This window comes from Carcharhinus amblyrhynchos, chromosome 19 (assembly GCF_965287045.1).
Source record: "Carcharhinus amblyrhynchos chromosome 19, sCarAmb.v2.hapA, whole genome shotgun sequence".
Lineage (NCBI taxonomy): Eukaryota > Metazoa > Chordata > Chondrichthyes > Carcharhiniformes > Carcharhinidae > Carcharhinus > Carcharhinus amblyrhynchos.
In genome coordinates, this window is record NC_137342.1 from 38,744,094 (window position 1) to 38,757,630 (window position 13,537).

General features: G+C 42.3%; 1 protein-coding gene across 1 annotated transcript in view; it reads right to left on the reverse strand.

The window, feature by feature from the left end:
* LOC145355625 (uncharacterized) overlaps positions 1 to 13,537 on the reverse strand; it is a 190,526-nt gene that overhangs the window by 152,933 nt on the left and 24,056 nt on the right. Inside the window, exons 12-18 of the mRNA XM_080207869.1 lie at positions 10,847 to 10,942; positions 10,511 to 10,576; positions 9,263 to 9,298; positions 7,112 to 7,150; positions 5,390 to 5,425; positions 3,299 to 3,433; positions 2,831 to 2,992 (exon numbers count right to left, since the gene is read on the reverse strand). Coding sequence (XP_080063995.1) covers positions 2,831 to 2,992; positions 3,299 to 3,433; positions 5,390 to 5,425; positions 7,112 to 7,150; positions 9,263 to 9,298; positions 10,511 to 10,576; positions 10,847 to 10,942 — 570 coding nt within the window. The remainder of the gene's footprint in view (positions 1 to 2,830; positions 2,993 to 3,298; positions 3,434 to 5,389; positions 5,426 to 7,111; positions 7,151 to 9,262; positions 9,299 to 10,510; positions 10,577 to 10,846; positions 10,943 to 13,537) is intronic.

A 13,537-nucleotide genomic window follows, 5' to 3' on the forward strand; every position in this document is an offset into this window, starting at 1 on the left:
AGGTTATGTGCCCACGCTGGTGGGAAAACAGGAGTGTTTCCCACTGGCTCTAGGAGTGTCTGTCAGGTGGGATTCACCCAGCAGAAAGATGCTAATGAAGTCATTTTGGGCAGCCCACCAGCCAGCCCTGCTGATCCGAAATTGTGGCAGAGTTTATAAAGGGTACTCTGATCTTTGTGCTCAGAGACAGGCTGCCCCCTCCCCCAAAAAATGAATTGGTGTCCTCCCTACTGAGCGAGGAGGGGCACTGATGGGGGAAGGGGCCTGTGTAGGGGGCCTGAGTGTACCTGCAGAGGAGATCCCCACGACAGGTTCATATCTGGGCGAACTTATTGTAAACCTCATTGACGTGATTTCACGTTGGCACAGTTTGATTATATGGTGAGGAGTCAATTTCTGGATGTGGACGTTTAATAATATCTAAATATTATTAATAAATATGATTAATATGTAAATAATGTGTTTAATATGTAAATATATTAAGATGAATGCAAATCATTTTCACGCCGATTATGAGTGTGAAACTGACTACGTCACTGGCAAGAGGCGGCAAAAATTGGAAGTTGCAATCTCACCGGTGAAATCTGCAACTCCGGGTTTCACCGAATTTTCAGTCCCCACCACTTTTCCCATGGACAGCAAGCATTGGCTCAAGATCACTCTCATTGAGTCCACCATCCCCAGAGACCTCAATCTAGAATGACTGAGAAACAGCACCATTGGAGTCTGATGTGCATTAAATTGTTGTCCTGAAGCGGTGTAACATCTGCACAGTGGGTAAACAATGGAACAGCAAGATCAATAATAAGGGTCCATGTCTGCTAATGGCATTTTAACTGGAAGGACTTGAAGTAACCATAGAAAGACTTGCAGAGTGCCAAAGGGCTGTTTGCTTTGTTTCTGGAGGTTATTTGTAATTAAATATCCAAATTTGGTAATGAGAAATTTGAAAGAAAGTAATTATGCTTACAGTGGAGCTATTAGGATAACTGTCAGCCACCTTGATTGCATCCAATAGATCAAAAAGATGAATGTGATGAGAAGTACATTTCTGTGCCATATTTGTCCCATTCTATGGGGGGAGGGGGAGTTGGAAGTGAGTCTGTTTAGCATCAGCCTTCCTAAGGTGCTGCTTTTCAATCATTCCAGTTCAAAGTCTCTAGGATGGTACTCTAGGTTGTGCCAGATTCATTTCATAGAATCCCATAGTGCAGGATGCTGACATTCAGCCCATCTAGCGTGCACCAACCACAATCTCACTCAGGCTCTATCCCCATAATCCATTTACCCTAGCTAGTTCCCCTGACACTAACGGGCAATTTACCAAGGCCAATCCACCACATATATTTGGGCAATGGGAGAAAACCCTGGAGGAAACCCATGCAGACACAGGGAGAATGTGCAAAACTCCACACAATCACCCAAGCTGGAAATCAAACCTGGTTCCCTGGCGCTATGAGGCAGCAGTGCTAACCACTGTGACACTGTGCTGCCCACATATATGTAACATTGTCGTCATCCTTCCATTTCTCCAAGATGTTGGATGTGTAGCAAACGTATTTTTACATGATGAACTTTCACCGATAGCTGAAGAGACCAATCCATGAGAGGCAGATTCTGCCACAAATGCCAAATATGATGTGGTCAGTGTGTTTTTGGCATTGCCGTCTTGCTAAGCCACTGAACTCAAAGGATGCCCCATTCCCATACGCCTCAGAAAGTTGGACAATCATTAAAGGCTTGTGGAAGAAAATAGAGATCTTTGGAATAGGCTACTAAGGCACCTGCTTAAAATTCCAAGTATAGACTAAGAGACAAATGGAGAGGTGCTTGAAATTGCACAAGCAAAAATAATATGACTAAGTGACATCCTGAAAGGAAAATGTCAGTATTTTGACCATTTAGTCAGAGCTGAAAAGATTCAAACCTTTTCTCAGGGCAAAGCGGAGGGCAGCAGAAAGAGGGATTGGCCTCGGCACACTTGTCACAGTCAAGCTCCAATGTGTAAGGATGACACCAGACAGACAAGTGTGATACGCCACAATAGCAGGTCTCCTGATAGGAGTAGCTAAAAGTAGGACAGGACAGGCAATACATAGAATCCTAGTATGATATGGTACAGAGGGAAACCATTCAGTCCATCTTGCTTATGGCAGCCCTTTGAAGAGCTGTCATACTGGTTCCAATTCCCTGTTCTTTCCCCAAAGCTCCATAATGTTTGTTTATTTTGTAATTATTTATCTTATTACCTTTTGGAATTTACTGTTGAATCTACTTCCACTGCTCTTTCAGGCAGTGCACCCCCATCATTACAACTCACTATGTAAAACAAAAATCTCTTCATTTCCCCAATTGCATTGTCCAAAAGCTCTGGTCATTGAACCTCTTGCCAGTGGAAACAGCAGCCAGAAATTTCCCATTCCGTCTGCTGTGGGAATTGCAGCAAACGAGACAGAAAATTCAGTGGACTATTTCAAGGCTCGTTGAGTTTGGATGGGAATTTCCAATCTTGGAGTGTGCATAGCCAGAAAATCCTGCCAAGTTTCTCCTTTGACTCTTTCAAAACCCCTCATAATTTTGAATATCTAGATTGCTTCGCCGGTCTAAGCTGAAAAATCCTAGCTTCTCTAGACTCAAGGAATAACAGAAATCATACATCCTCGCTATGGTTCTAATAATTATCCTCAGCATCCTCTCTAAAGCCTTAACATCCTAACACATGGCACCTAGTTGAGTACAATACCACAGCTGAGTCCTATCCAGTGACTTGTATAAATTTCAAGTAAGTAACAAATTGCCTGCTATGTTTTCTCTAAAATATTGCTCTTACCTTTATCCTTACACCAGATGATGAGACATTTCCATTCTGGTTTAAATGAGCTCCACCCAGATGAGGAGGATCTGCTGTATCTGAATGAGGTTCTTCCACCATTCCTTCCATTTCAGGGAGAGATTGGCCAGGAAGGCCATACTTCATAGATGAGCCCTGTACCTGTATCAAGGGGAAAACAAAATGTCCTTGTGAGGATATAATAAGGGAGCTAATTCTATTGGCAAAAAACAAATTTCTAACAAGGAAAAGATAATGAGTATTGGAGTGAATATACAGTGAATGCTGGATATTGAAGTGAATATACAGAGAATAATGGATACTGGAATGAATGTGCAGAGAATAATGGATATTGGAGTGAATATACAGAGAAAATACAGTGGGATCCAGAATAAAGAACAATGGGACCGCACCTTTCCCCACCCCATTAAAAACTATACATCTCGAACAGAACCCATCTGGACTCACTTTCAGCTCAGCCACTTGTTTTAAATCTTGAATTTTCCTTGTGGTTTTGTCTTTCTTGGAGCTTGAGAGCTGCTGCAGAACCTCCTCCACACCACTTTGAAGAAGCTTATCAACTAACTTCTTCAAAAGAGACAACTGTAAAACAGACCTCATTGAATCAATATATGGCTTCAGGAATCAATGGGCTGAAATATTGACCGTATGCGGAATATAAATAAACTTCACTGCAACGCAAATCTTTTTAAACTAAATACACAAAATATTGTCAGATAATCTTTCCTTTTTCTTTTACTTATTAATTCAAAGATTTATCTTTCTGTTTTAAAAAAATAATCAATTGAATGTAATTAAGATTAGTACACTGGTCAGCATTGACTCAGGATGCAAAGTCCCCCCTTTGTGAGTTTACACTGGCCTTGCAAAGAAGGACAGAGTTTCTACTCCAATATTGTCACATGGAAAATTTTACACTCAGGACATTAGCAAAGCCAATGTCCTTTTATATTTATTGCCCAACCAAAGTTGCTTTGAGATGATGGTAGCCGTCTTCTCCATAAACCAGTGGGGAGCCTTGTGATTTCCTCCCATGGTCCAAAAATGTGTGGGTTAGGTTGATTGGCCCTGCTAAATTGTCCCTTACATTAGAGGAATTAGCAAGGTAAAGATGTGGGATTGTGGGATAGGGCATAGGTGGGATTGGTGTTGGTACAGACTCAGTGGGTTGAATGGCCTCCTTCTGCACTATAGGAATTCTATGATTCTATGATAAAGACAGCTGATGAAATAGAGACTAAGAGAAAAAAACTATTTATCTAGCACAGGCAATCTTACCGAAAAAATTCTAAGTGCTGAGTGAGCGTGAAAACGGGAGAGTTTCAGATCTATTTTCTTATGGCACTTTGTGCATCAATTTTTATCCATCGGATTTCCACTAGTATGGGAAAGGGGCAGGGCCTAGGTTCACCAGAAAGCTGGCTGCTCACACTAGAGGGCACAATTCCACATGCACAGATCTCTTTGTTCTGTACATCACAACACCTGTCAGTCACCTCTCCCCCAACTAGATATCGCCCACCACCGCCCTGTTCGCTGGCCTCCTCAGACTCTATTCCCTTGGCACTGCCCAGTGATCAGTGGGCATTGCCAAGCTGGCAGGATCAGTACCAAGGGGCACTGACTCCTGCCCTGATGTGCTGAGGGGCCTCAATGGTCTCCAGTTCTACCTGCAAGGCCATTGCATCAAGTCCCCGTTGATGGGAACCATACGTGATCCCTGTTCACCGGCAAGGCTGTTAAGGCAAGGGAGCCCGGACAATTGCATCCTAGGCTCATTAATAATATTTAATTCAACATATAAATGGATTTAAGTATTATAATCAGCCTCAAGTCCTTCCCGGGCACGAGGCTGTTCATGCCCGAAATCCGTGGCTACTAAGATTGTGAGAGGCGAGAAACAGAATGTGAACTCAATTTTTCACTCTTGCATGATCTTACCAGTTTGCTTAGCCCATTGATCAGTGGGACAAGCCAGTAAGACCTCCCCCAGTGTCTTTCACAACCTCGGAGAGTTCCGAAGCATGCTATAACTCATGAAGTACTGGATTTTAATCACGATTATCACGCAATGTGGCAGACAGTTTGAACACAGCAAGATCCCAAAACAGCAATGTGATAATGGCTGGGTAATTTGTTATCAGTCATGAAAGCAAAATAATGCAGATGTTGAAAAACTGAAATAAAAGCAGAAATACTCATCATTCTGGCAACTTCTGTAGAGAGAGAAACAGAACAAATGTTTTGAGCCAAATGTGACTCTTCCTTAGAATTCTTGGGTCCCTTCCCAATGCCAAGTCCCTTGATCAGTGAGATCACTTGACTATTGATTAGAGACCTAATCCTGTTAAAATAAAATGCAGAGCAAAATCTGAAATTCCCCTTTAAAAATTTGGACAATTGAACTTTGGTTTTATTCTTGACTTAAGTTTAACTGACTGCCATTGTCTGTGTTGCTCTCGATTGTAAAAATAGCGCTGCAGTAGTTATGGTGCTGGTTAGGTATTATGAGTTTGTGATATTAAACCATCTACGTACCTTTATGCCATAAATATCAAAAAGCTTTTCTAAATCCTGTGGAGTGAAAAGAAAAATGAATAAATAATGCTGACAGGGTTAACAAATGATGTGTGGTACCATACAGCAGGCAGATATGTGAAGAAATATTTAGTACTAACAGATATTTTCTAACTTTTCATCACTCCTGCTGAATACTAATCTGAAGCATGCTTGCTGGTCAATTTGTATCTACAACAAAGGGCAGAAACCAAATGTGATGGCATGGTCTCTCGTGAGATAAGTTCATTTGTTGTTTTTATAAAGGATGTTCTAGAACAGAGAGATTGAAGGGTACGCGTATATAAACTTGGAATAGGATTTAGGTGACAGGGGTCTTGTTCACAGGCTGGAGAGCAGCCAAGATGCCCACAGCAACAATTTTCAGTCAGACAGCCATACCAAGTGCTAATCAGGCACTTAACTGGACAGTGGGGGGCCTTATCCAGAATCAAAGACACAGCTGGTGGTGTCCCACTGCCAAGAACTACCAGGCAATCAGAGGCCACAGCTCTTTCTTGTTTGACAGTGCCACTAGAGAGGCGGTGGCCACTGTTGGTAATGCCTTTGAATTAAGGAACTTCCCCCTCCCCCTTCTCCCAGAAGTCCACAAGCTTCTTATGGGAGGCGATGGCTTAATGGTATTATCACTAGATTATTAATTCAGAAACTCAGCTAATGTTCTGGGGACCCAGGTTTGAATACTGCTGTGGCAGATGGTAGAATTTGAATTCAATATTTGGAATTAAGAGTCTACTGATGACCATGAAATCATTGCTAATTATCAAAAAAAACCCATCTGGTTCACTAATATACTTTAGGGAAGGAAATCTGTCCTTCTTACCTGCTCTATCCTACATGTGACTCCGGACCTCCAGCAACGTGGTCGACTCTCAACTGCCCTCCAAGGGCAACAAGGGATGGACAATAAATGCTAGCTAGCATTTATGCCTGTGTCCCACAAATGAATAAAAAAAAAGTAACCCTTATGCTTTTCAGATTAATGATCCCTTCCATCACTTTTACTGATGATCAAGAGTCGGCTGATGGGGCAATAATTGGTTGGGGTTGGATTTGTCCTATTTTTTGGACAGTTTTCCACATTGCTGATTGATACCAATGTTGTAGCTGTACTGGAACAGCTCAGCTAGGGGTGTGGCAAGTTCTGAAGCATGCCTTCAGTACTTCTGCCAGAATATTGTCATGGTCCATAGCCTTTGCAGTATTCAGTTCTTTCAGCCACTTTTTAATATCACATGGAATGAATCAAATTGGCTGAAGAAAAGTATCTGTGATGCTGCTGGGGGCTTCTGGAGGAAGCCATGATGGATCACCCACTCAGCACTTCTGGTTGAAAGTTGTTGCACTGATGTGTTGGGCTCCCTCATCATTGCGGATGGGAATATTTCTGGAGCCTCCTCCTCTAGTGAGTTGTTTAATTGTCCACCACCATTCATGACTTGATGTGGCAGGACTGCAGAGCTTAGATCTTATTTGTTGATTGTGAGATCACTCAGCCCTGTCTATCACATGCTGCTTATCTTGCTTGGCACACAAGTAGTCTTGTAGCTTCACTAGCTTTATCACTTCATATAAAGAGAAACTGAAATATTTTGAACTTGATTGGGAGATTGCCAAGTTCCTGTGTACTATATAGTCTAAATCTATTTCAGATTGTACCTACTTATTGTAGTGCTTTCTTACCTTGACATCAATTCCTTTTCCTTGTGGTCCAGGGTCACCCTGCAAAAAAAAAAAATTAGTTATGCATTAGATTATTGGATGAATAAATTGAAAGTTAAGTGAGATACTCACTCATGCAAGCAAGGAACATAACACAAAAGGCATGTAATCTTTCACATTTGAGCCTAAAGTGTTGCTTGGCTGAAGCAGAAGAGGAGAGTCGCACATCTGAAACACCATCTGTTTTTCTTCCACGTGTTGTGGTCTGGCCGCATTGTGCAACATATCAATTGTCAAACCTCAATTTCAGAAAGTTGCATTAAATGCAAAATGGCTCTTCATCACAGAAGCATCATCTCATGTAGCCTTAATTTTTCTGGTTCCACTTTATCTTAGGCCATAGGTCTTGCTCCTCTGACCTTTTACCTCTTTCTCTTCTAAAGCTCTGGACATGGCATCCTCAATCCTATGTCATCAAATGATTTGCTTTGTAATTATTTCCCAATTTTCAGATTTAGCATCCAAACAATAAAGCACACATTGATAGTTTTCTGAAAGATAGATCTCATGGTGAGCCCCGAGTCCTTTATTTTTTTCACAATTAATACTTTCATCATACCCTTTAAATATCCACATTAAACATCTATTGCCAAGACTGAGACAATGCATAGCTGATCTGTCCACTGTCAATACAACCTGTAATAAGGGTTGACTCCCTCACTTTGTTCAGCTCCTCTGCTTCTATTGGGATCACCTTAGCACAGCACTGCTGTTACCAGGAACACATGTCTAGCATTCTACAATGCACATCAAAAGTGAATTTTTAATTTGCATTAAACTTGAGGAGGAAAGATAAAAGGGATGAAAGATAAAAGGCATGAAATAGAACCTTGCACGATTTCAGGATATTCCAAATATATTACAGCCAATTAAGCACTTTCAAAATATGTCAGCACAATTATGAGGTTTAAAAGAGAGTTATGTTTTGCAACCATGCAGTTTTGGTCGCCGCACTTGCGCAAGGACATTTTGGCCTTGGAGGGAGTGCAGAAGAGGTTCACTAGGATGATACCAGAGATGAGGGGGTTAGACTATGAAGAGAGATTAAATAGACTGGGTCTGTACTCGTTGGAGTTTAGAAGGATGAGGGGGGATCTTATAGAGACGTATAAGGTAATGAAAGGGATGGATAGGGTAGAGGTAGAGAGATTCTTCCCACTCAGAAAGGACAGCAGGACTAGAGGGCACAGCCTCAAGATAAGTGGGGGGCAGTTTAGAATGGAGTTGAGGAGGAAATTCTTCACTCAAAGGGTGGTGAATCTCTGGAATTCTCTGTCAGTTGAAGTGGTGGAAGCTACCTCACTAAATATATTTAAGTCACGGGTAGATAGGTCTTTGACAGACAAGGGAATTAAGGGTTATGGGGAGAAAGCGGGAAAGTAGAACTGAGCCACTTCAGATCAGCCATGATCTTATTGAATGGCGGGGCAGGCTCGAAGGGCTAGATGGCCTACTCCTGCTCCTATTTCTTATGTTCTTATGTACAAAAATAGTGTTCAGTCAATAGTGCCTTTTGTCTGTTTGTTACAATAAACGTCTTACATGTAAAATCTTGTCATGTCATCTATTCAAGTTCAGATTTATAAGTTATCAGTCTCCATGGAGATCATAATAGTGCTCACTGCCATAAAGAGGGAAATGTGGTAGTGTATTTATGCACAGTCATCGCCCATTAACAGTAATATTATAATGACCAGATAATCTGTCTTAGTCATATTAATTCACAATAAATGCTGACCACGACTCTGGGAAAACTCTTCTGCCCTTAGGACATCATAATCTCAGTTAAATACCTTAGATTTCAGTCATCCCCTACTCCTTCTACTTATCTCTCAAGACCGAATAGTAAACTCTAACAAAAATGGCTCATCCCCAAATTCAGAATCCAACCTGTTTCCCTTGTTCAACATTGCCAAAGATTAACCAGGCTTTAGCAAGAAGCAATACCATCGATATCTACAGAATTGTATAGACTTTCAGTATCTGCAAGCATAATATAAGCAGTTAGATAAAAAGTATCCTCCCTCCATATTGTACCAGGACTTCTGAAAAATATTACTTCTTGTGCAATTCAGTGAAATAAAGCAGCTATGAATTAACAAAGCTTCTTACTTTTTCACCTTTCAGCCCCATTTCTCCTTTCTCACCCTGTGGGTCAAAGCAGAAAAATCCAAGAATCTTAGGCTTGCCAGTGATTGTGGTCATCACAATAATTTTCAACAAGGAACAATTTATCACAAGAACAGCAGTTTACAAGAATTGTGTGTAACATCTGAATGTATTCCAACAGTGTATATTACAGGTGAGATTATGACAAGAATATCAATTTCATGATTATGTTTTACAAGGGCTGTGTATTACTGGAGCAAGTAGGAACTGGCCTTATAAGGGCAGCTATTACAAGAGCTGGAGACTATAAGAGTCATGTATTACATGAGTCATATATTAAAGAAACAGCTGTTACAGGAGCTGCATATACTAGGAGCTGTGTAGGAAACTTTCACAGTAGCTTCATTGCAGTGTTAATGTAAGTCCACTTCTGACACTGATTAAAAAAAAACTTTACTATGGTTGTATATTGCCAGAGTCATGTATTACAGGAGTCATGTATTAAAGGAGCCATGTATTGCAAGAGCAGATAGTACAAGAACATGCGTAATAGTACAGAGTGCATATTACAAGAGACTGTATAACAGGTGAGTGTCTTACAAGAGCAATGTTGGAGAATTTTCTTCTTGATTCTAAAAGATGATTAAATATCATTCAGGAATTTATTTCTCTTGAATTAAAAATTTAGTGCTTGATGATGAGAAGCTGATAAAATTGGATCTTTACCCTCCTGAATGTAGAAGAATGAGAGGTGACCTCATTGAAACATTCAAATTCTGAAGTAGTTTGACAGGGTAGATTAGGAGAAGTTGTTTCCACTGGCTTGATGATCTGGAACATGGGGACACACCCTCAGGATCAGGGCTGAACCATTTAGGACTGAGATGAGGAGATTTTTTTTCACTCAAAGGGTTATGAGTCTTTGGAGTTCTCTACCCCCGAGGGTTGTGGATGCTTCATCATCATATTCAAGACTGATACTGATAGATTTCTGGTCAATCAAAAGAATCAAGGGATAGGAAGAGCAAGCAAAACGATGGAATGTCAATCACGATCATATTGAATGGTGGAGGAGGTTTAGAGGCCTGTGGTCTATTCTAGCTCCTTTTTTTTAAGGATTTTAAGGAGGTGATTTTTGCTTATTGAAGAGGCAGGTTGCTTTTGTTAAACCATACAATGTTGGTGCATCTTCTGCTGCACATGATGGTGGATGAGTCTGGTGAATATAAGGGCCAAAACACTATGTCTTACCGGTGTACCAGGGGGTCCAGCAGGCAAAGGAATGAGTGGCAAATCTGTATAATTGAAGCCGGTCTCCTGCAATGACAAGTTGGTCAGTGCCATATTGATTGTCAATCTTTTGTAGTATTCTACATAAACATTTATAAAAGTTATTAATGACATTCATTCTCTTATTTTTTCAACCTCTGATTGAGTAAATGCCTCCAACAAACTCCTCCTCCTTTGCCCCCTCCATCCCACATCTCATCTACTCCGTTCAAATATAAAAGATGTTGAGATATCCATCAATGATGGGTCAGCTGTTCATAATAATCAGAAGCTGATGTGTGTTAATTCTTTACATACCTCATTGAAAGGTAAGGGAGTCCCTGGGATCACTCCTAGTCCAGGAGGTCCAGGCAAACCAGGTGCCCCTTTCTCTCCCTTTGCACCATCTTTTCCCTAAAAGTAAAGGAAAGATCAAGAGAAAAACCACTTGAGATCAACACAGCCCTTGATTTCTGAACGATCTTTACAGTCCCAGTGATCCATTTCAATTAAACATCAAATCTAATCAGGTGTGATCTTACAAAATAAATTCTAAGTCCCAAACAAGCATGAAAACAAGAGAAATTTGTGCCTTTTTTTGGGGGACTTAAAAATTGAATCTTACCTGACTCAGTTAAAAAAATCTTGCTAAATTTGGATTCTGCCGGTAGGGGAGTGAGTGGAGCCTAAAGCACTTGAAAGCTGGCTAGTAGCAGCAGAGGGCACAATTGCATCTGTGCAGATTTCTGTGTTCTAAGAGCTCAGAAACCTGTCACAGACTCCCTCAGCTATAGCTGGTCTTTGTGGCCCATCACCCCGCATCCTCCCTCACCCCTATGGGCTCCACAGCCAATCACCACCAACCCCATGCCCAGACCAATCGCCCAGCTCCAACCCACCCTCCCCTCCCACCAATCACTGTTGTATAGTATGCAGTGGTTTTCCTCCCCCCACTAATCACCATTTCAGAATGCACAATGGTTCCCCTCCCCCACTGAATGCCCATTGGCATTGCTCAGTGCCTGGTGGTCACTACCCTACCAATGTGCCAGGCTAGTAGTGCCCAGTGCCAGTGCGCAGTGTCAGGGTGCCAGGCTTTGAGGCCTTTCCTGCCCTCGACCTCTCAGGGGGCCTAAATGGCATCTGGTTCTACCGACGAGGCCGTCACGTCTGTCCCCCATTGATGGGGACCATACATGATCCTCACCAGTAAGAATCTCCACCGGCGAGGCCTTTTTGGGCACGAGGCTGATCTCACTAGATATACGATGCCAGTACGATCACAAGAGGTGGTTTCTTGGCTCTCTCGTGATCTTACCAGCTCGCTCCCATCGGCCAGCAGGTTGCAATGGTAAGATCGCCCCCTTCAACTTTACATTCTCTTTACATTGGGCCAGAGCTTTCTGGAAAAGGAATTACATATTAATGCACAGACTGGCCAACATGTTCAGGGGATTAAGTGATAAGTCACAATTTTCAAATCTCCAGCTGTGTAATCACACTGCTTTTTGCTTCACACAAAATCCACCTTGCTCTTAGCCTCCTTTTTTGTCTCTCTCTCTCTCTCTGCCAATCTAATGTTCCTTTCCCTTTTCCTTTCTCTCTTCCAGTACCTGATCTGACTCCATTTCATCCTTCTCTGCTGCCTTCTATTTCTTTCTCAATCCATAAACTCCAGAGATTAGGAGATAATATTGTTGGTCCCATCTTTCATTGAGACCCCAGATGAGTTCGCTATAACGTTAACAGTTCTCACATCCAGCAAGTTACAGCGCAAAAGTCTTTTGAGCTAAATGATATAGAAGAAATGCTGACTATTGGGTCAGAATGTTAGATACCCCACCCAGCAAGATTTAAGGTACAACAACACATTCATCGCAGTTTCACAGGAATATTAGAACATAAGAACATAAGAAATAGGAGCAGGAGTAGGCCATCTAGCCCTTCGAGCCTGCCCCGCCATTCAATAAGATCATGGCTGATCTGTTGTGGCTCAGTTCCACTTTCCCGCCCTCTCCCCATAACCCTTAATCCCCTCTCTTATCAAGAACCCATCAACCCGCTTCTTAAAAATATTTAGCGAGGCAGCCTCCACCACTTCAACGGGCAGAGAATTCCAGAGATTCACCACCCTTTGAGTGAAGAAGTTCCTCCTCAACTCCGTTCTAAACCGCCTCCCCTTTATCTTGAGGCTGTGCCCCCTAGTCCTACTGTCTTTTTTGAGCGGGAAGAGTCTCTCCACCTCTATCCTATCCATCCCATTCATCATCTTATACGTCTCAATGAGATCTCCCCTCATTCTTCTAAACTCTAACGAGTACAAGCCTAGTTTATTCAGCCTCTCCTCATAGCTCAATCCCCTCAACTCCGGTATCAGCCTAGTAAACCTCCTCTGCACTCCCTCCAGGGCCAAAATATCCTTGTGCAGGTGCGGCGCCCAAAACTGCACACAGTACTCCAGCTGCGGCCTCACCAATGCCCTATACAGCTGCAGCAAGACCTCCCTACTTTTATATTCAATCCCCCTCGCTATGAAGGCCAGCATCCCATTCGCCTTCCTGACCACCTGCTGCACCTGCAAGCTGGGTTTTTGCGACTCATGCACAAGGACCCCGAGGTCCCTCTGCACCGTCGCCTGCTGCAGTTTTTCGCCACGTAAGTAATAGTCCTTCCTACCATTCTTCCTACCAAAGTGGACCACCTCACACTTGCCAACATTAAATTCCATTTGCCATTTCCTGGCCCATTCGCCCAGCCTATCTAGATCCTTCTGCAGACTCTCCACACCCTCCGCACAATTTGCCTTTCCCCCAATCTTGGTGTCATCAGCAAATTTCGACACCCTGCACTCGGTTCCCTCCTCCAGATCATCTATATAAATGGTAAATAGCTGAGGCTATTTCCTTGTTTTTTTTTCAAACAAACTCACCTGGCCTTTTTCCTTCAAGCCCTTTTTGATATTAAGCCCTATTAACTCACTCTGCTTCCCACTCACTCCGCTGCCCGCTC